A 25,572-nucleotide genomic window follows, 5' to 3' on the forward strand; every position below is an offset into this window, starting at 1 on the left:
AATGGTAAAATGTAGTTCTTTCTTTGGAAAGTTAAGATACAATAGTAAAAAAGACCATATATATAATATATATAATAGGAAAATATACCAATTATTCTGGCTCTACAGTATAATTATTGTCTGCTTGGTGCCGTTAGTTGACTAAATTACAAGTTGTACTAAACACTTGGTTTAGCTTACATCAATACTCAGAGCAACGAAAACCTATTGCATTTAAAATACTGATGTATTTAAATCAGAAATATAAGAAGCGAGTAAAAAATAATGTTATTTATGACTACGTAAACAACCTATATATTTCTCCTAGCAAGTTATCCTCGCCCACTCAAGGCCAACAAGAATTATAAACTCCAAGAATCCTGCAGGTATAATGTAGGATTGTCCAAGAATCTAAATACAGTTATTACACATCTTATAAAAGTAAGAGTGCCATGTTTAGAAAACATTGTGATAATAGTTTCACAATTTGAATTTGTAATGAAGATGGCTTAACTTATTTGAAATATACTTGCAAAAATCAATTAATAGACCCCAATACTCATATTAATAGATTGAAAAATATCAAACAACGTTAAATTATGTTTCTGTTAACCTCTGAAATCGACGTGCAACAATACACATTACAATTCACCTGAACTTAAGAAATACGCGATATTTAAGCATCACAATAATATCTTTTTCGTTTCACTGTTTTACTGTATAACATACACAGCTTTGCTTTTTGACATAGTTTTATCGCAAACGAAAGAGACGATAAATACTATTGGGAGAGAGAGCGAGGGATGCGGACATAACGTTGTGTGTGTGTGTGTGGTGACATTCTGAGGTTTATTGCCGGGCTATTCGAGTGAAATGATCGATGTTTCTTTTTGGTTCTGGCCACGATTTCATGTTGAGCTTTACTATTTACGTTGTTATAGTTTGCTTGTGCCTCCTCCATCTCCGATTATAAAAACACAAGATCTGTTTGAAATCGTTATTTGTGTCATTATTGTTTCTCAGGACTTTAAATATAAATAAAATATATCTATACAATTACTAAAACAAAGAGATGTGTTTTGTAAATTCAGTTGATAAGTGACTCGATAATGAGAATATTTATTTGTACAACCTGTCATTCTTCATTGTACAATAATATCTGCCGAACGGAAATAAGTTTTTTAATAAATAATTTTATTCTTTAGACTATCATCTGTACTATTAATTTTATGATGAGAGTTGCCATTGCTGATTCTAAAACTTTGTAAAACTCCGATGCTTGTGGCTATGGTTTGAATGTCTTTTTCATCACAAAAATGGTTACTCCTAAGTGATAACGGATCGGGTCCACCTTGAGCTGACCTATTTGACCTCAAGAACACACGACTTGCATTGTTGGATATCTTAAAATCACTTTTGAACTGTTGAAGAAATATCACTCCCATGATAACGCTTTAGTTAGTTTTAGAGTAAAAATAAACGTAGCTCAATTGTGCTACTGATAGATTGCGCTGATTTTAATTACTGATTTCTGTGAAATGTTCTTTAAAACCAAACCAAGCTGAAAGAAAATATTGTAAACTGTAGTAGAAGTCATTATAGTTTCATATATGAACAGTCATAATTATTAGTAACGGAAGAGTTATTATGTTTTGCGGGGTGGCTGCACTGTGCATTGAGCCCTGAAGTGGGATGATTCGTCACGGCTCCTTCTTCTATGTCCACCAACGATAGTAAGTGGTTCTCTCTTAATTACTGTCCACTTTTCTTGTGTTCTAGCGTAACGTTAGGTTACGACATTTTGGCGCAGTCGGTAATAAACCTTTTTATCATAGTTAGGGTAGTACGCTATAACAGTTGTTGTTTTAGTGCGTATTATAGTTGAGATAATTAAAAATGGCGAGTATTAGTGTTGGCAGGATTTCTGAATTTAATCCAAGTGAGGAGGACATTGTGCCCTATTTGTTGCGCCTGAAACATTTTTTCAAAGCGAACAATGTCAAGAAGGAGAACGAGGTGTCGGTTTTAATTACAGTTATTGGTCCCAGGGTTTTATCGGTCCTATCCGATTTATTATCACCGGTAGAGGTAGATTCTAAGACCTATGATGAACTTGCAGCGTTGTTGAAATTACATTATGCGCCCAAGAAGTTGGTTGTGGCGGAGCGATATGTATTCTACTCTCGTGTGCAAAAGCCGGGCGAAAGCATAGCGGAGTTTGTGGTTTCAATAAAACATTTAGCTAGTTCGTGCAAATTTGGTACCTTTTTGAAAGACGCTTTGAGGGACAAAGTGATTTCCGGCATTTCTAATGAAACTATCCGGCAGAAATTGTTGTCGGAGGAATTGGACTTTGACGAAGCTTATGCGTCAGCGCTCAGGCTGGAACAGGCCGAATCGCAGTCAAGCCTATTTGTGCAACCTCGTGGGGACATTGCGAAAATCAATGTGAAAAGTCAAAATAGGCCTAAAACTTTCGTGAATAGGAGTAGTGAAAATCAAAATTCTAGAAACTCTTGTTGGAGGTGTGGTTCTGCTGGTCATTGGCCTAGTGCGTGTGCGTTCGCCAGTTACAAGTGTCACGGTTGTCAGAGAGTAGGTCATCTCAAGAAAGTGTGTAAAGCCAAGAAATCTTCTAGTTTCCATGGTAAAAAGTCGACACCTAGGATGGGGGTCCATCAAGTGGAGGAAGAGGTAGGCCTAGGCCTAGAAGTTCCAATGGCAGAGATAGGTCTGTACAACCTTAAATCAGGATCAGACAACGGCTATAAGGTAGGCCTAGTGGCTAATGATGTATATTTAGAAATGATTCTAGATACAGGCAGTGCCTTGACTATATGTCCTTCTGAGATATTTTATGAAAAATTTTCTAACCTCAAACTTAGGCCAGCAAATGTGAAACTTACTACTTATTCAGGTCATGATGTACCTGTTCTGGGACAAGTGAATGTCAATGTTAAATATAATAATCAGCAGGCGAGTTTGCCTTTGACAGTAGTTAGTTTAGAAAGTAAGAGTCAGCCGATTCTGTTGGGCCGAAACTGGTTAGGCCAGTTGAGGTTAGATTGGCAAAATGTGTTTTCATGTAAAGCCACTGTGGATCACAGTTCTGATTTGGACATTGCTAAATTGAAGAGTAAATTTAAGTCAGTTTTTCAGCCTGGAACGGGCGAAATTAAGGGTGTTAAGGCTCATATTGTCTTAAAGGAGGGGACAGTCCCTAAGTTTTGTAAGGCGAGACCAGTGCCTTTTGCGTTAAGGGAGAAAGTTGAGAGTGAGTTGGACCGAATGGTTCAAGAGGATGTTGCGTACAGAGTTACTAATTCACAGTGGAGCACTCCACTTGTGGTTGTCCCTAAGCCTAATGGTGTTAGGCTTTGTGCCGATTATAAGATTACTCTTAATCAGTGTATTGAAATGGAACATTATCCGCTTCCTCAGGCTCAGGATATTTTTGCAACTCTAGGCGGTTGCTCAGTTTTTAGCTGCCTTGATCTTTCAAATGCGTATCAGCAATTGGCGGTAGCGGATGAATCGCAACATCTGTTGACCCTAGCTACCCATAAGGGTCTGTATCGTTTAAAAAGGCTACCATATGGTTTGTCTTCAGCTCCTGCAATTTTTCAGTCAGCCATCGACCAAATTTTAACAGGTCTTCCAGGAACGGTGGCGTACTTAGATGACGTCTTAGTGGCGGCTCGCTCTAAGGAAGAGGGGCTTGCCCGTCTGGCGCAGGTGCTGCAACGCCTTGATGAGTTTGGTGTTCGAGTAAACCAACAAAAGTGTAAGTTTTTGCAATCTTCAATAGAGTATTTAGGACATGTGATTACTCGAGATGGTCTCCGTCCACAAGAAAGTTTGTTAACTGCGCTGCGTAAAGCGCCTGAGCCTAGTACTAAGGAAGAGTTACGAGCCTATATTGGTCTAATAAATTATTATCATGCATTTATACCTAACCTGTCTGCTAGAATAAGCTGTTTTTATGACTTATTACATAAGGATCATCCATGGGTGTGGTCGCAGGTGTGTTCTAAAACTTTTCAGGAGAGTAAATCATGGGTGTTGGACTCAAGTTTGTTAGTTCACTATGATGTGAAAAAGCCCATAGTTCTGACGTGTGATGCGAGTCCCAGAGGGGTGGCTGCTGTTCTATCTCATCTTATCGATGGGCAGGAAAGGCCAATTGCCTTCGCATCGAAAACGCTAAGTTCCAGTGAACGGAATTATTCCCAGTTACATCGGGAGGCTCTGGCTTTGATCTTTGGAGTCAAAAAGTTTCATAAGTATATATATGGACGACACTGTATTCTACAGACTGATCATCAGCCGTTGACGGCTATTTTTGGCTCTAAAAAGGGCGTTCCTAGTATGGCGGCAGCTAGGCTGCAGAGATGGGCCTTGATTCTATCAGCATATGATTTGGAGGTTAGGTACCGGAAGGGAGTGGATGTCCCTCACGCTGATGCGTTGTCTAGGTTACCCTTAGCAGAAGCGGAACCTATAGAGCTGGATGCTAATTTTGTTTCACATGTAGATATGTGTACAGAAGTGATGAACAATTTCTGTGTTGTCAAGGACATTGCACCTATTACTGCCTTGCATATAGGTAAAATGACGGATAAGGATCCGATTCTTTCGAAGGTCCGAGATTTTGTGATGTACGGCTGGACGAGCTCGGTTGAGCCGGAACTAGCTATTTTTCTAAGGAAGAAGGACGAGTTGTCCGTGGAACAAGGTTGTTTGCTGTGGGGTTCTCGTGTAGTGATTCCAAAGAAACTGTATTCATCTGTGCTTCAAATGTTGCATGATCAACACCCGGGAGTTACACGCATGAAGATGCTGGCGAGAAGTTATGTCTGGTGGCCAGGCATGGAGAAGTCGATTGAAGACGTGGTGGCCTCTTGTTCTGCGTGTCAGTTAACTAGGAATTCGATACCTAAAGTACCGTTGCAGCAATGGCCTACAACATCAACCCGATGACAGAGGATACACATTGACTTTGCGGAGGATCCAGAGTCGAGACAGCAACTTTTAGTTTTGATTGACACATACTCTAAATGGTTAGAGGTATTTATCATGAGTTCCATGAATTCTTCCAAGGTTATTGAGAAACTCCGTACCTTGTTTTCATCGTATGGATTGCCTGTCGAACTGGTGTCGGACAACGGAAGATCTTTTACTAGTCAAGAGTTCAAAACCTTTTTGCATAACAACAATGTGAAGTTCACATTAACTCCCCCGTATCATGCGGCTTCAAATGGATCTGCGGAGAGAAGTGTTCAGGAGGTCAAGAAAAACCTTTTGCGTCAAGTGATTGAGGAACATCAGCGTTCTCAGCGTACCACTCTTCAAATGAAATTAGATAATTTCTTGTTTGCGTACCGCAACACTCCAAATACAGTTACTGGCTTAACCCCTGCAGAAATGTTCCTGTCTTGGAAGCCTCGTACTCAGTTGGTTATGTTAAAACCCGATCTCCAGTCATCCATTGATCAAAAACACAGGGAACAAAAAGATGCAGCTGATAGGCTTAGGGGAAGAAGCAGATTTTTCTCAGAAGGTCACGCAGTCTATGTCAAAACTGTCCGAAATGAAAAGATATCTTGGGTTCCTGGCAAAATAATTCTAAAGAGAAGTCCGGTCACCTATCTGGTGAGTGTTATTGGTGGAAAACCCCGATTTTGTCATGCGGATCACTTGAGAGCTCGGTATGCAGAAGAGGAGGAGATTTTTGTATCACCCAAGGATCCCGTTGTATCACCCCAAGTACCCAAGAATTCCCCCCGCCGGAGGATCGACCAACTAGTCCCATGATGATGTCACCTGTACCTAGGCTTACTACCAGTCCCAGGGAGAGCCTAGGGCAAGCCCAGCCTCAGCCAACTCCTGCGTCGCCGCTAGCACAGTGCAGCCCACCACCCTCGCTGAGGAAGTCTGCACGGACTGTGCGAAAGCCTCACAGGCTGGACTTGTAAAATTATTAATGAATAATGGGAAGAAGAAATTTTGGTTGCATTTTATTGAAAGTGAATGTATTTTATTTTGAAAGTTGAGTTAATTTTGAATTTATGATATTGACTTTTTTTATGGGGAAGACGAGTGTAGTAGAAGTCATTATAGTTTCATATATGAACAGTCATAATTATTAGTAACGGAAGAGTTATTATGTTTTGCGGGGTGGCTGCACTGTGCATTGAGCCCTGAAGTGGGATGATTCGTCACGGCTCCTTCTTCTATGTCCACCAACGATAGTAAGTGGTTCTCTCTTAATTACTGTCCACTTTTCTTGTGTTCTAGCGTAACGTTAGGTTACGACATAAACTATCGCCGCTTTTATCACATCAATCATGATAGTAACCAAAACTAAGGGGAAATATAATTTTACACTGTGAGGAGCCCATTCGACTATGTTCTTTTTTATAAAACGATGGCTACAACTGGACCATGTCTTCAGAAACCAAAAGTCTTTGTTACGATACGCGGAACTCCTGCTGAGTGGTGAGTGCTGAGAAGTTGTGGGCGTGGCAGTGATGAGTTGCTGACTGGGTCTTGGTCTATCATCACTAGCTCTGCAGACAACCGACACCCCGACAGGCTCTCATGCGACCGTATATCGAACATTGAGCACGGCACACGGCACACGGCCGCTACCACCCACCAGCGTCGCCTGTCACCTTAACTCAATCTCTTGGGGAATCCGGTGGATTTTAATTATACCAAGAGCCGGTCTTACACCGGGCCGTCCACAGCTGATTAACTACGGCGCGTTTTATTTATAGAGTATTTCCTCTTACCGGAGATCATCTGGACGTCTGGATCGCTTCGCCTGCTGAGAAACAAGGTACTTGTGATCCGATGCTAATGGTCAGGATAAATAATTCGTTCATCTGTCTCAGTACGTATTTCAGTAGTCCACACGATTACAATTGTTTTACACGCATTGAGTCAACAACCGATTTCCTCTTACAAAGAAAAACTGAAGTTAAAGATCTTCTAACGGGGTGGTTGCCAATTTAATCAGAAAGGAATTAGACAATATCCAGTATTTACATGTAAATGTTATTTCTTATTTCCTGAACCATATTACAATGTAATGTTCGATCGATGCAGCAGTCCAATTGTTTTCACGAAGCGTGTAATAATTATTAAACGTGAAGAATACCTATGAATATGATTGCTCGTAAAATCAAAGATTAGCTTATCTGGAAATGAGATTTAAATATATATTTATCGTATTATCTGTGATTTCATATTACCTGCAGGCTCATCCCTGCAGCTGATCCCACTGATCTGATACAATGTTGTGTGATTGTTTAGTTCAAGTAACGTATCTGAGATTACTGTGGCTAATCATGGACATGGTATGTTCAAAGTAAATGTTGGCTACCTATAACGACATTGTATGTCCAAAGTAAATGTTGGCTACCTATAACGACATGGTATGTTCAAAGTAAATGTTGGCTACCTACAACGACATTGTATGTTCAAAGTACATGTTGGCTACCTATAGAAACATGGTATGTTCAAAGTAAATGTTGGCTACCTACAAAGACATTGTATGTCCAAAGTAAATATGGCTACCTATAACGCCATGGTATGTTCAAAGTACACGTTGGCTACCTATAACGACATTGTATGTCCAAAGTAAATGTTGGCTACCTATAACGACACGGTATGTTCAAAGTACATGTTGGCTACCTACAACGATATGGTATGCTCAAAGTAAATGTTGGCTACCTATAACGACATGGTATGTTCAAAGTAAATGTTGGCTACCTACAACGACATGGTATGTTCAAAGTACATGTTTGCTACCTACAACTACATGGTATGTCCAAAGTACACGTTGGCTACCTATAACGACATGGTATCTTCAAAGTACACGTTGGCTACCTATAACGACATGGTATGTTCAAAGTACACGTTGGCTACCTATAACGACATGGTATGTTCAAAGTACACGTTGGCTACCTATAACGACATGGTATGTTCAAAGTAAATGTTTGCTACCTATAACGACATCGCGTAGCCCAAGTACATAGAGAAGTATATTTCGGCTAACCATGACGACATGGTGTGGTCCAAGGGGTGTAGGGAGGACTCGGCGTCACACAGTCGCTTCACCCCACTTCCGCCCCCACTCATGTTCTCAACCACCCCTCACCAATCCTTAAGTCGCAGCAACTCATCACCATTCATTCGGTTTGAGTAACTTCCAGCTGGTATTCTCTGTTTACTACTAAATTCGCAACATTTTGCTAGTATTTTATAAATGAAAAACGATTAAAACGTGTACCCATAACTGGCCAACAGAAAAATCATATACGGAATCTGTGTGCCTTTTTAGGCAAAATATGGAATCGTGCATTTTTTCGTATTTATTTAATCTAACTCCTTGGCTTTGGCTAACTCTTTAAAGTCCGTATTGTACTTGTGATGTTTTTGCTGAATTTAAACAACATTATCCAGTACTCGAATCCTTTGTTTTAACCGAAGCATTTAAAATACCAAAATGTTTCTAATTTTTTATAGAACTTCGCATAAATTGTCTACAGCTGTGGGGCAAAAAGCTACGTTAATCTTCCCAACTATGTTATTTGCTTACCAGCAAAATTCAAGTGATGACATTGTGGATCCATCGATTGCCCTTCTAACGTAAAGGTCGAATGTTGGTAGACACATCCCATATCCCATATCCCACAGATTAACCATGGTGTGCCCATAACAGTGTCTAGACAAGTTGATTACGTCACATTAGACCGACCCCAGCCGTTGCATCTACAATAACGTGGCCAACCTGGGCATCTTCTCGTCATGGTCATATGGTTAGTGCCCGTTTATTGCTGTTGTGAAAATAACACGGAATTACGTCTCAGAGTCGGAAGTCCACAGAAATTGTCTTCTCTTGTAACTGTAAACTTGTACTGTATCACATTATATAAACCTGTAGACTATTCCCAGATTCTGTAGAAGTAGGTCCATACTTTAATTTAAAGAAATGTGTTTCAAAAGGTATTAAATCAAAGAGAAATAATTTTACCTCAGTGTTCTTGATAGTTGATTCATGTTAAAGAACTTTGTCAAATACTCTCAGTTTTGAATCCAATGGCATAATTGCTTTTTAAGTACCACTTAACTTAATCTGAATGTCCGATTTGACTACAAATACCCTAATAATCTACGAATATTTTTAATTGTTGTCGTTGTCACTGGTTTTGAAAATCACATAGCAGCCTTGAAAATTGCTTCATAATCCCTTAAGATCTTCTTGAAATACATGTATTATGTCGCACAGCACAAGTAAACTATTTTAAGGTAATTTATATTGAACAATATAGTCACGTAGATTTACTAAAAAAAAGTAATGCACGCACAACCACAGGAAATCATTTGCTAATGACTAATATAAATTGCTGTCAAATAATAAAAATATGTATTTACTTAAATAGCAAAATTATTCTAAAAAACTGTAATAAATAATGGTTCCAAACTTAACAAACGCGAGAAGAAGAATTCAAGGAATATCTAAATCGTACAGACTTCTTTTTAGACATTTCAAAATGGCAGCCATTTTAATTTCGTTAAAAATTTAAATAGTCGCTATTTTCAAATGGATCAAGATCTTTTTTTTCACATGGGTTGCTTATACCTTAACCTACTGTACATACAAAGTTTCATAAAGATCGGTTGGAACATCCAAAGATAAACAAGTTTATGTAAACACAAAATGACGGATATCTGGTTAGCGAAGAGATTTTCGAAAAATGTTATCCTTGATTTTTTCTTTACTTTGACCCATAGAACCATTTCACGGAGTTTGGCTATTTATTTATGGGACACCCTGCATATATGAAGACTGTTTTAATATGTAGTAATTAAAACTGATGGTGCTTTAAGTCTCCAGGAATATCAAAACGAAAAAAGTAAATCGATCCCGGGTCCAGGTCTTGCCACTTATAAAAACTTAACAATCTGACATTTAATGGATACAAATCGTAGGCAATCGGACGTTATAACGGTTATTGTTTCAAAACTTCTTAAAAGTAGTGTTACGCAATATGTTATACATAAAAAACAATTGTTTGGTGATAAAACTGTTGAAAAATAATCGTAAGGTCCGATGTTAACGTTTGATTCTTGTGCTTAATTTTTTAAAGACTTATTTCAAACTAAGTTTTTTTTCTCCCTAGTATACTGTATACAGTCGTATATTAATAAAACATTTTAATAGTAAAAACATATATAGCTGCGTACCAGTTCGTATAAAACTAACTTCGGTTCTTTAATTTTGTCATTCACTACTCACTAGAGCAGTTCACTAAGTAACAAAACTGACATAAAATAATCAGCGTGATAGATGTATATTTTAGCTATTTTGAAATTTATTCTGTAAATTAAACTAATTCACACACAAACTAAAACGCTGACAGGGATTGTGCTATTTTTTCATTTTCTAGAAGGTCCGACATTTATATACCAGAAAAAAGCTGTTGCCTAATTTTACCACACAACTGTACGAGTAATTTTGGATGTTGTTGTTATTAATATAAAATATTATCACAGTATTTGAATATTGTGGCCATTAATATTTTATTAAGACAAGAAAACAATACTACGTATTTTAACTTTAATATGAGCAAAATACAAGTGTAGAATGGTTATTCAGGCCCGTTTTGTGCCCAATGATCAAGGGCAGTTGGGCCCAGTTTCGAAACGTCAAAAAAGTACGAACTACGGACGTTTTAGGGGTATATTATTAGGCGTGTAGTGTAATCACTATGCTACCATCCATTTTATTTTTGGATAGTAATTTCTAATTCTGATGAACCAGAAGCAGTAGAGGTTTGTTGAAGGCGTCTCAGGAACCCGCTATACAAAGCAGGGGCTGTGCTGCAACCCGCACGGCATGCAAGTAGCCGAATCACAGCCTGCGCCTACCCAACCATCTGTATGTTTGTAAAGGGATGGAAAATACAAAACATCTCATCCCAGTAAATAATAATCTTCTAGCTTTGATATGTTTTTAATAATGTATACTATGGGTTCTTAATATATGAAGAATTTTTAAAAACCCCTTGTGGCCTACATGACGCTTTCCTTACTATACAAATGGTTATCTCACAATTTGTATACCCTCTAACGAATCTTTACCTAAATCAATTGAAATAATGAACGAAATAAATAAACAATCGAAACAGTTCTCGTTTAATCAAAAATAACTGATTTGTCGCGCTCAGCACACTAGTGAGATAAATAAAACTACAATAAAGAACAATAAAATGAAATGTAATTATATTTAAACAGTTATTTTTGAATCAAGGCTGAAAGTGTGCGAGTTGAAGAGCGGATTCATTGTTCGTATATTTGAAGTGGAATTGTCATAGTAAATATTGGCTAATAATTTCGGTTCGTCATAACTAATAATACGTTTTTTCTAACAGAAAATTAATGTAAGTTAGCCCGAGCTGCATTAATGCATTTCCTTTGGCTAACGTATTCATTATACAATACCTTAGAAATTACTATATTTTTGTTACCAGTCCTATATGTTTATAATGTTTCGTCTCAAAATACCAAAAAAGGAAAACAGAAAAAGTGGTAGTCTTAACTTTTAATAGAGTTTAAAAATAGTTTACTGCTTTCGAAGAAAATCACACCATAGTAAGTTAAGTTTTTAATAGTTTTATCATACAAAGTTAAATGACCTTGTCTTAAGCACCACCAATCGTGGTCACATTCCAAAGAAAACGTTGTATGTTAGGACCGACATACGTAGAATACTTCATCAATAATGGCTACAACCTTTCAAATAGGTGTATGAATTTATGGAGACTTTGTATTATAACGCACTTTGAATATCGTATTTCGAAAAGTTTCATAAAAAATAAACACAGAGTCAATACTTTTAGATTTAACCATATAAGTATTTGATTAAAACAACAGTAAGTAATGGGATATTTTAACTGCAAATATTTCGGGTATATGCAATTGACAACGCATCAAAAATAACACTCAAATATTTTTGTGTGTTGTGACAATTACAAATCACACATTTTATTTGTGATATAAATTAGATCTTACACATAAAAAGGTAAACGCACATCGTACGTAGGCTTCTGTGTGACTACTATTACAATACTTCTTTACAGCTTATTGTTTAACGAAAAACTTCATGAGTTTTTACATTTCAAAATACATAGTTTAAATCTTTCACAGTTTCTTGTTCAATGTTAACCAATTTAAGGTAAGCTATTGCTATCTGCATATTATTACAAAGTTGTTATGAATACACTAGTTGTAGTGGAGTTTTTGTGTGTGAGTTGGGGTCTGTTGCCGCATGCTGCGGCACCCCCTACGTGGCAGCTATTTTTATATCGACTGAATCGCCACTAGTTACAGGTTTCTCCACTACTCCGCGCCACTGCATGACTGCTACGCCAGAGATATCTTGTGGAAATACCGTTTACTAATTCAGTTCAAAAATCGTCTTAATAAATTAAAGAGCAGAATTTTAACTATAAAAGGTAAAAGTTATCTAAAGAAATGGCTATGTTACGTAGGTAAACAGTTGCACTTTCTCAAATTTAAACAAATTATATTATAATTAAATAACTTGTTTTAACATGCTTGTTGTTTAGAGAACCTTGTTGGATGCGTTTAAAAAGTTCACAAAATATAATCATACTCGTACAGAAATTTGTATAAGTTAATCAAGTACAGAAATTTGGATATTAATAAAATATTATTTCAAGCGATCAAATTTGACTGAATATTCAGTATTATAGTGACTATTTCTTTAGGTAATATTTAAAAGTATGATTAACAATTACAAGTTCCTAAATTTATAATTATTTAATGAAAGTGGGCGAGGATAGACCTATTGAGTGTCTATATTCCTTGGTAGATAATGTTTTTGCATTCAATATTTTTTTCTGTAATGATAACTACCTTCTGTGTCAAGGTAAAAAGTTAAAAGTTTCATTTCATATTTTATGACCCATCATTACATCCTAGATTGCTAAGAACCTTTACACATTACTTAAGGCTTGAGCTAGAGTGTTTCGGCATTATCACTTACATACAATCCATTTGTGATTAGCTGTATTCCAACCCGTAACCCCGGAGACCGAAACCCCGTGCACTACCACTAGACCAGCTCACACACCTAGTATGTTTTACTATGCGTAAGATATAATATCCGATTCTTGAATATACCTTTTACTATGTTTGTAAATATTTTTACAAATCAGTTAATTTAGTTTTCAAAGACAATCAATCCAATTTAGTGAATCTTATTTTTATTCCACTCCTATTGGTTATCGATGTAACAAAATTCTAACACAGTTTGTTGTCTCCAATCTTAATGTTGATTTAGTAAACATTTCCTATACTCAGTTTCAATAAATACTGAATAAAGTAACTGGGAACAACTTTGGAAACTCGTTAAGAACGCTGTTATGTAGTACAGATATATTTAGTTTTTATAGCTAGTTTACAAGTGTAATGAAAACCCCCATTGTTCTTTTTGTAGATAACTCTTAAGCTGTAGATAGTATATTTTTTAGTTTATTCAATGAAATTCACTCTCACGTGTTTAACTATTCTTTATACACACCTTTTAATTATCATAAAATATTACTTGGCCGCCATAAGCAAATACAAATCCGAAGTGAATAAGTCACAATATTGATATTTAATCTGTATTATATAATTTTTTTTTAATGGTTAACAAAAAATAGTATATTTCATCACCAGACTTGTGAAAAACGTGTTAACCCTTGTTATAAACCACATTTTTTTCTTACCAAATGTTGATAAAATTTAATACATCTTTATTGAGACAAACTGAGACCTCCTGGACCTTGCTTACAGTAACACAACAAAATTTATAAAATAATACGAATTTCTTTCGTTTCCCTAACACGTGATCACACACACGCATGCATTCACTGCTGCACCTAATGCACGCCATAACATAACCTAACATAACCTAACCTAACCTAAACTAACCTAACCAAACCTAACCTAACCTAAACTAACCTAACCTTACCTAACCTTACCTTACCTTACCTAACCTAACCTAACCTAACCTTACCTAACCTAACCTAACCTAACCTTACCTTACCTTACCTAACCTAGCATAACCTTACCTTACCTTACCTTACCTAACCTTACCTTACCTTACCTAACCTAACCTAACCTTACCTAACCTAACCTAACCTTACCTAACCTTACCTAACCTAGCACGCGATCACAAACACGCATGCATTCAATGCTGCACCTGGGCCTAATGCACGCCATCCCGTTAAGTACATGCACCACATGTTGTACATGTAGGTTTTCATGGTTGATTTTATTATAAGCAGTTTCCCTTCGATGAGGAATAGCAAATACAATGTTACTTCACATTTCTTAAGCTGAATAGTTGTCAAAAGGAAAATGTACATTGCTTTGCTAAAAAAAAGCAAAGCGTAGCAAGTAACACTGGTAACAGCTGTTCGTTTATAAATATAAAAAGCTGTTACCTTACATTTGTACATTCATCTGAAAAGTGTTTTGCAGATACCAACATCCCCACTTCGGCAATAAAAACTGTTAAGAGCCTTACAAACATATAAATATTCCAGTGGTAAACCTTTTAAAGGTAAAAATAACGGTTTTGGTGGTTCGACATTTTTTTTTAGAATCGATCTTATAAAATCTTCTTGCTGTACATGTTTGGTGCTAGTGTCATATGTACCGCCCTAGTAAGTCAAACTATATTCTAATCTACTTCGAACTACAGAAAGATAGAGCATTCTCAAAACTTCCTCGTCGGTGATTTTACGTAAAGACATTCTTAATACCTATTTAAGTTTCCTTTTAAGGTTTAAAATGTGTTTCTCCTAGTTTAATTCTCTAAAATTTTACCCGAATATTTGATTTCTAGACTATCTAAGACAGTTGCACCATAATTGCACAAGTTGCTACTTATCACTTTAGCAGCACAATGTAGCCGGTATGTATACGGTATAATATTATAACTAGGGCGTATGGTACAATGCCCGGATTGCATGGCGCTATCGTGGCGCTACCCGCATATTGCTGGAATGCTTCAAATCAAGTCTGTGTTATGATCAACTGGTTTCGTCTTGCCTTGAGAGTCATCTGGTTTGCTCAGGAAGTGCAAATGAACAATAAAAGTGTTGTGGGTACAATATAAACAATCATCATTATACTTAGAGAGAAATTTTCTACGTAGTTCTAGCTATATTCTGTACTGTTACAATCTTAACAATTTTTAATTTTCCATTCCAAACCGTTCAAAAGCTGCAGATTTTTAAATAAAGAAATACAACCCGGCCTCGAATAATCTATGTGAGATCAATTCCTTAAAATTTTTTTCACAATATTTGCATATTTCCATAGCTTAAGGAATGAACAGGAATATTCTACAGAATTGTCCTGTTCTGCTGTATAAAATATTTTAATATAACATAATTTTAAATGGATATACAATCGTGATTTGCTGCTAAAACAACATGGTTGAGGACCAAGAATTTGTCAGACAGTATCGAATGGATGTTTAACCATTAAACACTATTCTTTTGTCACCCTATGAGTAGGTTTTCATTCAAAATTTATAGTTCCAATAAAATGAAGCGTGTAAGGTGTAAAGGTCGTTAACTACCTTACTTATTGTTAGAGATTTGTACAATACAACAGATTTCACAACAGAGTGAACAGTAACAGTGTTTTTAATCCGAATAAACAAACAATTCAACAATCTGATTTAATTCAGATTGGTAAACTATCCCACGTACGGATACATGTACATGTGTTTCACTAAAAACATCGCCGTGCACATTTAGATTTAACTGAAATTGCTAATTTAGTTCACTCATTTGTATTGATGTTGATTCATACCGTTGTTAATCGTTGAATCCAGATTAAACAAATAATATACAGTTGCAAAGCTTCATAATTGCAGAACGCTCTGAAGAAACAGGAGAAATTGACTGTTATTAAATGCCATCATGCACAATAAGCACAATTGACGTGCTTGGACCTAGGGTCTACCCTTTCCATGAAATTCACCAACGCAAAATAAAGCAAAGAGATCAATAGGAAAGATACACCACTCTATTGTGAAATACCGGCGGGAGATCTCAACTATTGCAGAGCAATTGTAAAGATCATCAGGGTTCGCGCTGTTGCTACCTTGTCAGTTAGGTAGTACGGTCAGATCCGTAGATAGGTAGATAGGAGTCGGGGACGAGGTTTTAATTGAACGAGCTGCCGATAAGCACAGGAGCAGTGGCGCGCTGTAATCGACGAAATTGCCTGCTAATATAAGGAATCTGAATATTGAAACGTAAGCTTTAATTAAGAAATGGTCGCCATGATAGTCCTGTCATGGTCCATACTGACGTGAACTGACAATTAATTATGAGGAAAATTGGGAATCAAAATTATGCATATTTATTAAAACAGACTTAAACGATCTTACATTGAGGATTGTAAAATGAGTAAAGTAAGCGAAAGGGTCAATTATGAACATTTTACAGGCCGATTTCGTTGTTGTATACGTTATAAAGAAGCAAGTTTTGAAGTTCAGTGAAAGGAATTACTGGTGAAAATAAAGGTGGTAGGAACGCTATATATTTTGTATCTTCACATTCTTTTTCGAATAAATGTGTATGGTTGTAAAAATACGAAATTGTATATTGTAATAGCCTACGTCTGAATTAGAAATGTTCCAAGCAAGTCAACCAAACTATTATTGTATGATGAGAGATATACGATTTTATCGATAGCTATAAGTTTATACTGACGATATTTATATTTTTACATTTTCATATATGTAACTCTAAGCTAATATTTACACAAACACCTGTATTTTAGCAAGATAAGTCCTGCCTACGACTTTAAGTTGCCAGAAGCCAGAATCACTCAGCTCGTAATGACTATATTTCACGTACGTGTGTGTATTTAGCTCGTAACGACTATATTTCACGTACGTGTGTGTATTTAGCTCGTCACGACTATATTTCACGTACGTGTGTGTATTTAGCTCGTAACGACTATATTTCACGTACGTGTGTGTATTTAGCTCGTAATGACTATATTTAACGTGCGTGTGTGTATTTAGCTCGTAATGAATATATTTAACGTACTTGTGTGTATTTAGCTCGTAATGACTATATTTCACGTACGTGTGTGTATTTAGCTCGTAATGACTATATTTCACGTACGTGTGTGTATTTAGCTCGTAATGACTATATTTAACGTACGTGTGTGTATTTAGCTCGTAATGACTATATTTAACGTACGTGTGTGTATTTAGCTCGTAATGACTATATTTAACGTGCGTGTGTGTATTTAGCTCGTAATGACTATATTTCACGTACGTGTGTGTATTTAGCTCGTAATGACTATATTTAACGTACGTGTGTGTATTTAGCTCGTAATGACTATATTTCACGTACGTGTGTGTATTTAGCTCGTAATGACTATATTTCACGTACGTGTGTGTATTTAGCTCGTAATGACTATATTTAACGTACGTGTGTGTATTTAGCTCGTAATGACTATATTTCACGTACGTGTGTGTATTTAGTTCGTAATGACTATATTTCACGTACGTGTGTGTATTTAGCTCGTAATGACTATATTTCACGTACGTGTGTGTATTTAGCTCGTAATGACTATATTTCACGTACGTGTGTGTATTTAGCTCGTAATGACTATATTTCACGTACGTGTGTGTATTCGGCGGCAGCGGTGTTGGCGCGACCACGGGATGGCGCGAGGCACTGATAGCAAACCCACCCAGCCGGTTTTGGCCCTTCTATCAAACTCCTCTATTAATCCGAATCAGACCATTTACACGTTCCTCGGTCCCAGACCAGCTCCACCTTAATTGAATCTGTTTAATTAAAATATATCTGCACAGAAGTAACAACTTAGCTCTCGCGGCCGATTCACTTCCCCCATAGTATTGTGCGACAGAATCCGTTACATTGGTTTTTGCTATACAAACCATATACAAACACGGACAGTTTTGGTGAGGTTTCGTTTTATTTATATTCAAGGGTGAGTCGAACCCTAATTTGTAATTTAATAATTGCTAATTGAAAATATATATTTTGCTCTAATAACTCCACCATCGATGGAAAGGTTACTAAAGTTCCTTACATTTTTCAAATTGCTACTCTGTTTTGGTCAAGTTTGGCGTGTTTCTTTCTAAGATTGGTAATCTTTAAGGTAAACTTTTGGATGTAGGCATGCTACATTTCTTGATGGCCTTTACAATAATTAATTGGATAATTTAAGAGGTAAGGGATTATTTTATAAGTGCATTACTAAATTGCAACCTTTGATTTTGTGTGATTGCATTTAATTATTAACTATCTAACTACTCCTCATGGACAGGGTAGATAAACGGTTTGTGGTTGATGTACCAGATATTTATCGTTTTCATAAACTGTTAAGATCAGACAAATTTTGTTTGACCTCTTAAGCAGCTAAACTATAAATTCGCGATAATCTATTCGTTGAATGTACATTGTAGATTTATCCTTCACGTTTTACAGCAAATGCTCGAACCATCCGAAATAATATTAGACCATTCGTCATCCACGACACGGCCTACTTTGTTACATTAACGGAATGTGCTACGTACAAAAGTTATGCAGGTAAATGTCCTTTGGAGGCGCGGGGAAGGATGCGCGCTGGTAGCATACTGAATGATAGCCTGTGGGAACCCACTTGCGATGCCTGACAACAGGTCCATACCTCACGACCCATCTTCTATTAATTTACAATATACAAAACAGACATGACGAATCTCTTTGTAGCTGAATCAACATTCGTTATTCGTAGTAGGCTACCCACAGTTTATTACTTTCTGTAGTCTTCGTGTACCTTGTTCCGTATTGACTGTTTTAGTTCAAGGATACTTTGAAACCTAAAGTGAAATTCTGTTAAATTGATGGGTACATGAACCAGACCGATACGTTAATAAGAAATAATTTTTTGTTACTTATGCACATCTTCATTATTGTTCTCAATTCATAAGATCTTAAAATACGTCAAAGAAATGTATTCAACTCTAACGTAAAATTAAATGGTGATTAACTACGTTGAGTAAATGCTCATAACGTATTACGTATCCCATTTCATCAGTATGGAACTATTTAGTTCCCTTATAAATCTAATATAGAAAAATATCCAGCAAATTGTGTAAATTTCCTTATCTCACCCCTCGTATAAAAAAAAATTAATTACCCTTTGAGTAAATGTGGTTTGTAATGCAAATTTAAGTGTCCCTTTATTATGGACCGGTTAAAATAGGTTGTATTAAATTTTCCTAGTACGTGCAAACCATTTTCTGTTTATTGATTTAATGTTATTTAATTTTATATGTTCGATAAAGTGTATTAAATACTTATGACCAGGTCATATTTTGAAAATAATTTTCTGTGTCCATAATGGTATAGAGATAAATTCAGTTTAAGTTTCATCAGGAAAGTAGTGTGTTTACTATTGGCATGGAAAACTGAATAACAAAGTTATAACATTTTCAATAAGTCGTCTCCTCTTTTACAAAACATATGATTGAGTTTGATATTCCTTTCTGTAAGGTATTATCAGAATAGGTGCCTGTAAATATATATATATACTGTATACATCTATGAGTGAAAGTGTTCCAGTATCTTTACTAATATCGATCTGTGAGTGAAATTGTTTTCGATAGTTACAATGAATGGCTAGTGTAGGGTTTTTATAATCGACTAGTCAACGATATCAAAACCAATCAAACACAATTGACTACACCATTTCAATCCAGAACAGTAAATTATTGAATATAGAATTGTTGCGGGTATTTTCAATCTTGATTATTAAAAATAAACCTTTCATGGTGTTTCGGGATCCGAAAACAGATCCGTCTTCAGGCAAAAAAGTAGTCCTTAAAACTTAACTAAATTAATACACGAACCCATAGGTAACAGAGGGTGTTGAGCGTCAGTGCGCGAACGGTATTAGTACCAACAAACACAATTAGTAGAACCTTGATAACAAGACTCTCATGGGGATTGTAAAATAAGACGTGTTATCAAGGTTGACTTCTTATCGAGGTTTATAATAATATGTGATTAGGGGTAAAATAATTTTAAGGGAATTTGAAAATGACACTTGTTATCAAGGGCAACTTGTTATCGAGGGTCTTCTTATCAAGGTTCCACTGTACCAACCAACAGGTAATGCGATGAGTTGATGAGTTTGGTGTTTGTGATGTTGTGTGAGTGTGGCTGGCGTCGCAGAGGCCAGGGAGGCCAGTACCAGTATACAGTAGGTGTTGTCATTGTAGAGAGTGTAGGTGACAATGGAAGGTGTGACGAGCGTGGGAGCCGAACCACAGGTAGGCCTACAGTCCACCGTCGCTACGTCTCCACTGAAAACGAAAAACTCCAAGATTGCCCATTGAGTAAATACTTGGCAAAAATGTTTATGGATTGGCACTACCTGTAGACTATCCATCCTACAGTAACTTATCATCTTTTACGATAACGCTTTATGTTAACTAAATATTGGTTTAGGATCAATTTTACAGCGCACTTTATCTTTTAGTTACCAGAGTACAAGTATCAGCTTTGAAATAGATCGTTCTATTTGGTAACAATAATAAAACATTTTTAAGAAAACAATACTTTCTCCATATACATTTCTCCATGTACTATGGTATAGGGGGAGAAAGTAAAAAAAAAAAAAAAAACGGGTAGTAAAATTTAATACATTAACACACACATAGGTTTAAGTCGTTCTCTACTAATGTATGAGAGTGACAAACTTGTAAGGATTGATGTTAATCTACATTACTACGAAGATAATAACGAGGTTAGTTTTATGTGCGATAAGAAAAGAAATGTATAATTTATTAAACCCACTTAATGCCTTAATAACTATCTATTTTTGGATCTTCTAGAATTACATATGTTTCAGGCAGTGTATAATCAGGCGTTCTATACATCGCCTGAAATTTATCAGCAAAGTATGAAATAATAGCTTATATACACTTTGCCCTGTCATTCTATACAATGCACTACATGCAAAATATAAGTTCTGTTATAGGACTTGAAAATGTTGTTTCTTTGTTTAGCTGATCTATAATACACTACCCTTAAACTAATCTAACCTGAACATACATAAATTGTTTCAATATTATAAAGAAGACTGAATAGTTTTATAACAAGTATCTTTAATTTATACTTTGCCTGAGACAGCTGTGGTCTTTCAATAGAATGCTTAGGCATTCATACACATTTATTACAAAGACATTCAATGAAAGAACCTTGCTTTAGGGTGAAAACTGATGACATTACAAAAACCCAAAAAAGTCGTTTGTTGGCAGTTACATGCAGCCCACACTGAGGTGACATGACCTTTATTTCTCCAAAACAAAACTTATTTCATTTTAACTTGCATTAGAAAATTAAGGATAAAAAGGTCATGAGCATTTGAAATGTTTACAAAGTTTTGCAATGCATTTATCTATGGGATTTGCACAGCCTTCTTTTGAGTTATTAATTATTTACTACTTCCCAATTACGAGCGTAAAGAGAAGTATCATGGAATAATTTATCTGTAGGGTCCATATACGTCTCTTAGTCATATACTGTAATTAGTTATGGGGGTTTTTGTTTTGAAGCGTGCCTGCATGGTTGCATGATAAATAACACAAACTGCATGAAGCATAACTATGCTGCCATGTGTACATACACTGACCTGAAATATTCTCAGATTAATCCCTTCCTTTGAAATATATGAAAATGTAAATGTATCTCTGATTCTCGATAAATACAAAAATACAGTTTTTATATAATGTCCATTAGTTTCGTAAAATCCCTTCCGCCATTCTATTAGTAGTAACTATAATTCAGCATGGTTCCATTGTTTGTAAAGCAATAAAACAAAAGTTTCTTAACAAAAACTTTTTAATCGATTATTTAAAGCTGAATTAGTTCATCCACATTGTTTTCATACCAATATATTTAATGGTTCAATGATGTTATTTGGTCTTAAGCATACAGCAATATACATTCAATTGTCAATTCTATTGCAAAAAACCCATTAATTTAATCACGATCTCATTTCAAAAATCTGTATTATAAATACAGAAATATGCTACCATACCAAAGACAACAGTTCCTACTACGACCTAAACAGCATTCATACCTAAATCTAAGTCATAAGAATGATCTCTGTTCCAAAAACGGTAAACCGTAGGGGTTTTATAATATAACTTATATGAATCCGAGTAATTTCTCCCACATTGATTACTTTGTTTAAAGTTAAATTTTTTGGAGAGGATGAGTTTACGTAGGGATCTTATCGGACTTTCTCCTTCACAATTGATAAATAAACGGGACAACGTTGGTGAATAAAATCAATACGACAGATACTACCTTCATGGGTAAGCGGTGGGAGTAATTATGATATTTTATAGGGAAATTCACAAAAGTTGCAATAGCTATCAAGCCGTAATCTTTACATCAATGGGGGATGTACCGTTTTTTATGGAGTTAAAACACATAAGTTCTAATCAAAATACTTCCGACCGATTTTGTGAAAAGCCAAATTGGTCCGTTATTTTATGGTTTTGATCGGAAATTCATAATTTAAAATAAAAAAAAATCTCGGAGATACCATAGATCTACTTACAAAATTTCATCAAAATCGGACCACAGGTGGGACCTAAGCTCTGTACACATACACAATTTAGATAACCAATTGTTTGGGTTGAGGGGTGCCCAAAACGGAAACTCTTAGTTTTTTTATTACAATACTTTGCCTATACTATTCATAGGAGGAGAAATTAAACAGATGTTTGGGCGAAAATTTGGTTTTTTTTTTAGCAATAATACCTTAAATAACGGAAAGTAAATACCCTAAGAGAAACGTCTTACAACACTTAAAACATATATTTACGCGTATACTGTTACTCACAAGACGGTAAATATACAGATAAAGATGTTAAGTGGTGATCGATTTCGATTGGACACTCCAATCATCATCAGACCCAATAGGCGAATGACAAGAATCTTGTAAATTGTATATTTTTATAAGGAAACATGTAAAAATCAAAATAAGTTGATTAAGTATTGGCCGGTGCTTCCGGTAGCCAATAGGGTATAAGGACGGGGGTAAGGACGCTATTCAAGATTCTTGTCATTCGCCTATTGGGTCTGATGATGATTGGAGTGTCCAATCGAAATCGATCACCACTAACCATATTTATCTGTATATTTACCGTCTTGTGAGTAAAAGTATACGCGTAAATATATGTTTTAAGTGTTATAAGACGTTTCTTTTATTTACTTTCCGTAAATTTAATAACACGTACAATGCTGATCAAGAAGTTATTTACCTTAAATAACACATTGATTTTATCCACATTTTTAAATTGCTATTAAATATGCAGATATACAACACTAAAGAAAGCTTATTGCCAACCTATCAACTTTTAAGTCTACGGTTTTGTAAGGGTATTAGTCCTGTACCGGATCCTATCGAGTAAGTGTCGACTGTCGGCCGAGTGTCCACCGGCGTATCAGTAGTATAAATCACATCGATGATTGTGGATGAGGTGTCGACAGTGTTGAAAATGGTTTACGTCGGTAAATAAAGCCGGGAGCCGTGTTCTGGCTTATTTATGGTCATTCAATAGGCATACATGAAGCCATCATTTTAACTCACCGCCGTTCGTCACAAACGCAGGGCCATTATGTCATTTATCCTGTACGGTTGTGTTCCCTAGTTGTACGGATGCCTACCTGGTGGTCGAGCTTTGCTACAAAAGTTATTTATTTGGCATTTTGGGTGTTTTAGTAAATTCTCCTATAGGGAAGTAGCTATTATCTAGTGATACATAATATTCGTTTAATGAGACAATCGTCTCATACAAATTCTCAATCGTTATGCTCTATCACATAAATTGGAATTGTTTTGTGGCGTTGTGATGTTGAAAACAGTTTATTTGATCGTTCATAAAATAATAGTTTATGAAAACTTTCATATTTATAAATAAACGGTATCAGCATTCTGACACATACTTTCTCACATAAGTTTGTCAATTGTACATGGGATTAGTACAATTTTGATCAGAATTTAAAGGAGTATTACATACTAAATTTTTATCAAAATCGTTCGGGCAATTTTTGTGAAAATCCAATTTTTCCGTTTTTTTATGGGGTTTTATGGGAAAATAACATAATTTACAATAACTTTTGAACCTTAATTTAACAGAAATGGGATTTGTACCATTTTGTTCAGAATATAAAGGAATACAACATACTAAATTTTTATCAAAATCGTTTGGGCAGTTTTTGGGAAAATCCTATTTTGCCGTTATTTTATGGGGATTTATGGGAAAATCCCCATTAAAAATTAAAATTTCCAAAAAATTGAAAAAAACCATTAAAATTGTAAGGACCATAACATACTATGTTAAATAAAAACCGGATTTTTTCTAAAATCCTATTTTTTGTTATTTTATGGGTTTTTTATGGGGAAAAGTGGAAGTGTTAAAATGTATAGCAAATTAATCTTTATAATTTTTATAATATATATTTTATATAAAGATATATCCATGTGTTTAAAACTAGTTTACAAGCTAACCATTTTTTACAAAATATGTTTAGTTTGAATTCATCACTTTATATTTGTTTTATTTTATAGAGTCGAATATTGAATGTGTTGATAAAGTTAATTAATTGATAATGTCTATATTAAGGCCCATAAGGTCTAATAGGTTTAACGGACAAAACCTTTTAGCCTTATTCGTTACTTATACGATATTTCTACTCATAATAAAATTTAAGAAGGATCAATAAGCAAAACATATTTAACGATTTTCATTAACATGCATTCTTTGAATACACACAGTTCAAGGGTGAAATTAATACGATTCCTCAACGGTTGAGGGGTGGAATTTCAATTTACAATTAGCGGGGGGTTTTAGAAAATTTAGCATTTACTTGATTTTTTAACAAAATATTTCAACTTGTTCTTTGCTGTTTCACTCCAAGAGATAAATTCTAGTTCTCTCATTTCCATATTTTCCCAACGAAACATTTTTTAAGTAACCATTTCCGAAAATGTTCGTTAGGTTACTAAACAGATTTGATTGTTTATAATCATTACTTACACTTATCAGGGATTGTCATTCTCACTTCACATAGATGGTTTAACATGGTTTGGAAAGCACTGATAAATGTATACAATTAATATAAAAAGATCGTAACAATTAATGAAACATATTATTTTATCTTCAGATGACAGGCAGTAGATATGAGACATAGAGTACTTCTAACTACCAGAAACAACATTTAGTTCACCAAGAATCCAGTTTTGACGAATCTCTCAAAGTAAAGTGCTTGCCCAAAGATAAAATCTTTTGGGGTGCGGAGCAGCAGCGTCAACTGGCATTCATGGGGGAAAATAGATCCTTTTTATGTGATTTTATGTCATCTCACAGGGTTGATATTGAAATAATATCATATATAATATACTAATATCATATAATAATAATGCAGGGAGTGAGCTGGTCTA

General features: G+C 35.5%; 1 protein-coding gene across 1 annotated transcript; it reads left to right on the forward strand.

Annotated features, from left to right (window-relative positions):
- Positions 1-1,875: 1,875 nt before the first annotated feature.
- Positions 1,876-4,959, forward strand: LOC128999072 (uncharacterized protein K02A2.6-like). The gene has a single exon (XM_054425429.1). It carries the CDS (start codon positions 1,876-1,878, stop codon positions 4,957-4,959), a length of 3,084 nt encoding a protein of 1,027 aa, XP_054281404.1.
- The last annotated feature ends 20,613 nt before the right edge of the window (positions 4,960-25,572 follow it).

Source organism: Macrosteles quadrilineatus, unplaced genomic scaffold (assembly GCF_028750875.1).
Source record: "Macrosteles quadrilineatus isolate MER2022 unplaced genomic scaffold, UCM_ALF_1.0 Scaffold_7__1_contigs__length_78375512, whole genome shotgun sequence".
NCBI classification, from domain to species: Eukaryota; Metazoa; Arthropoda; class Insecta; order Hemiptera; family Cicadellidae; genus Macrosteles; species Macrosteles quadrilineatus.

What these genes read in the sequence shown, in the direction of transcription:
- LOC128999072 (XM_054425429.1), top strand. Translation starts at nt 1,876, where the DNA reads ATGGCGAGTATTAGTGTTGGCAGGATTTCTGAATTTAATCCAAGTGAG.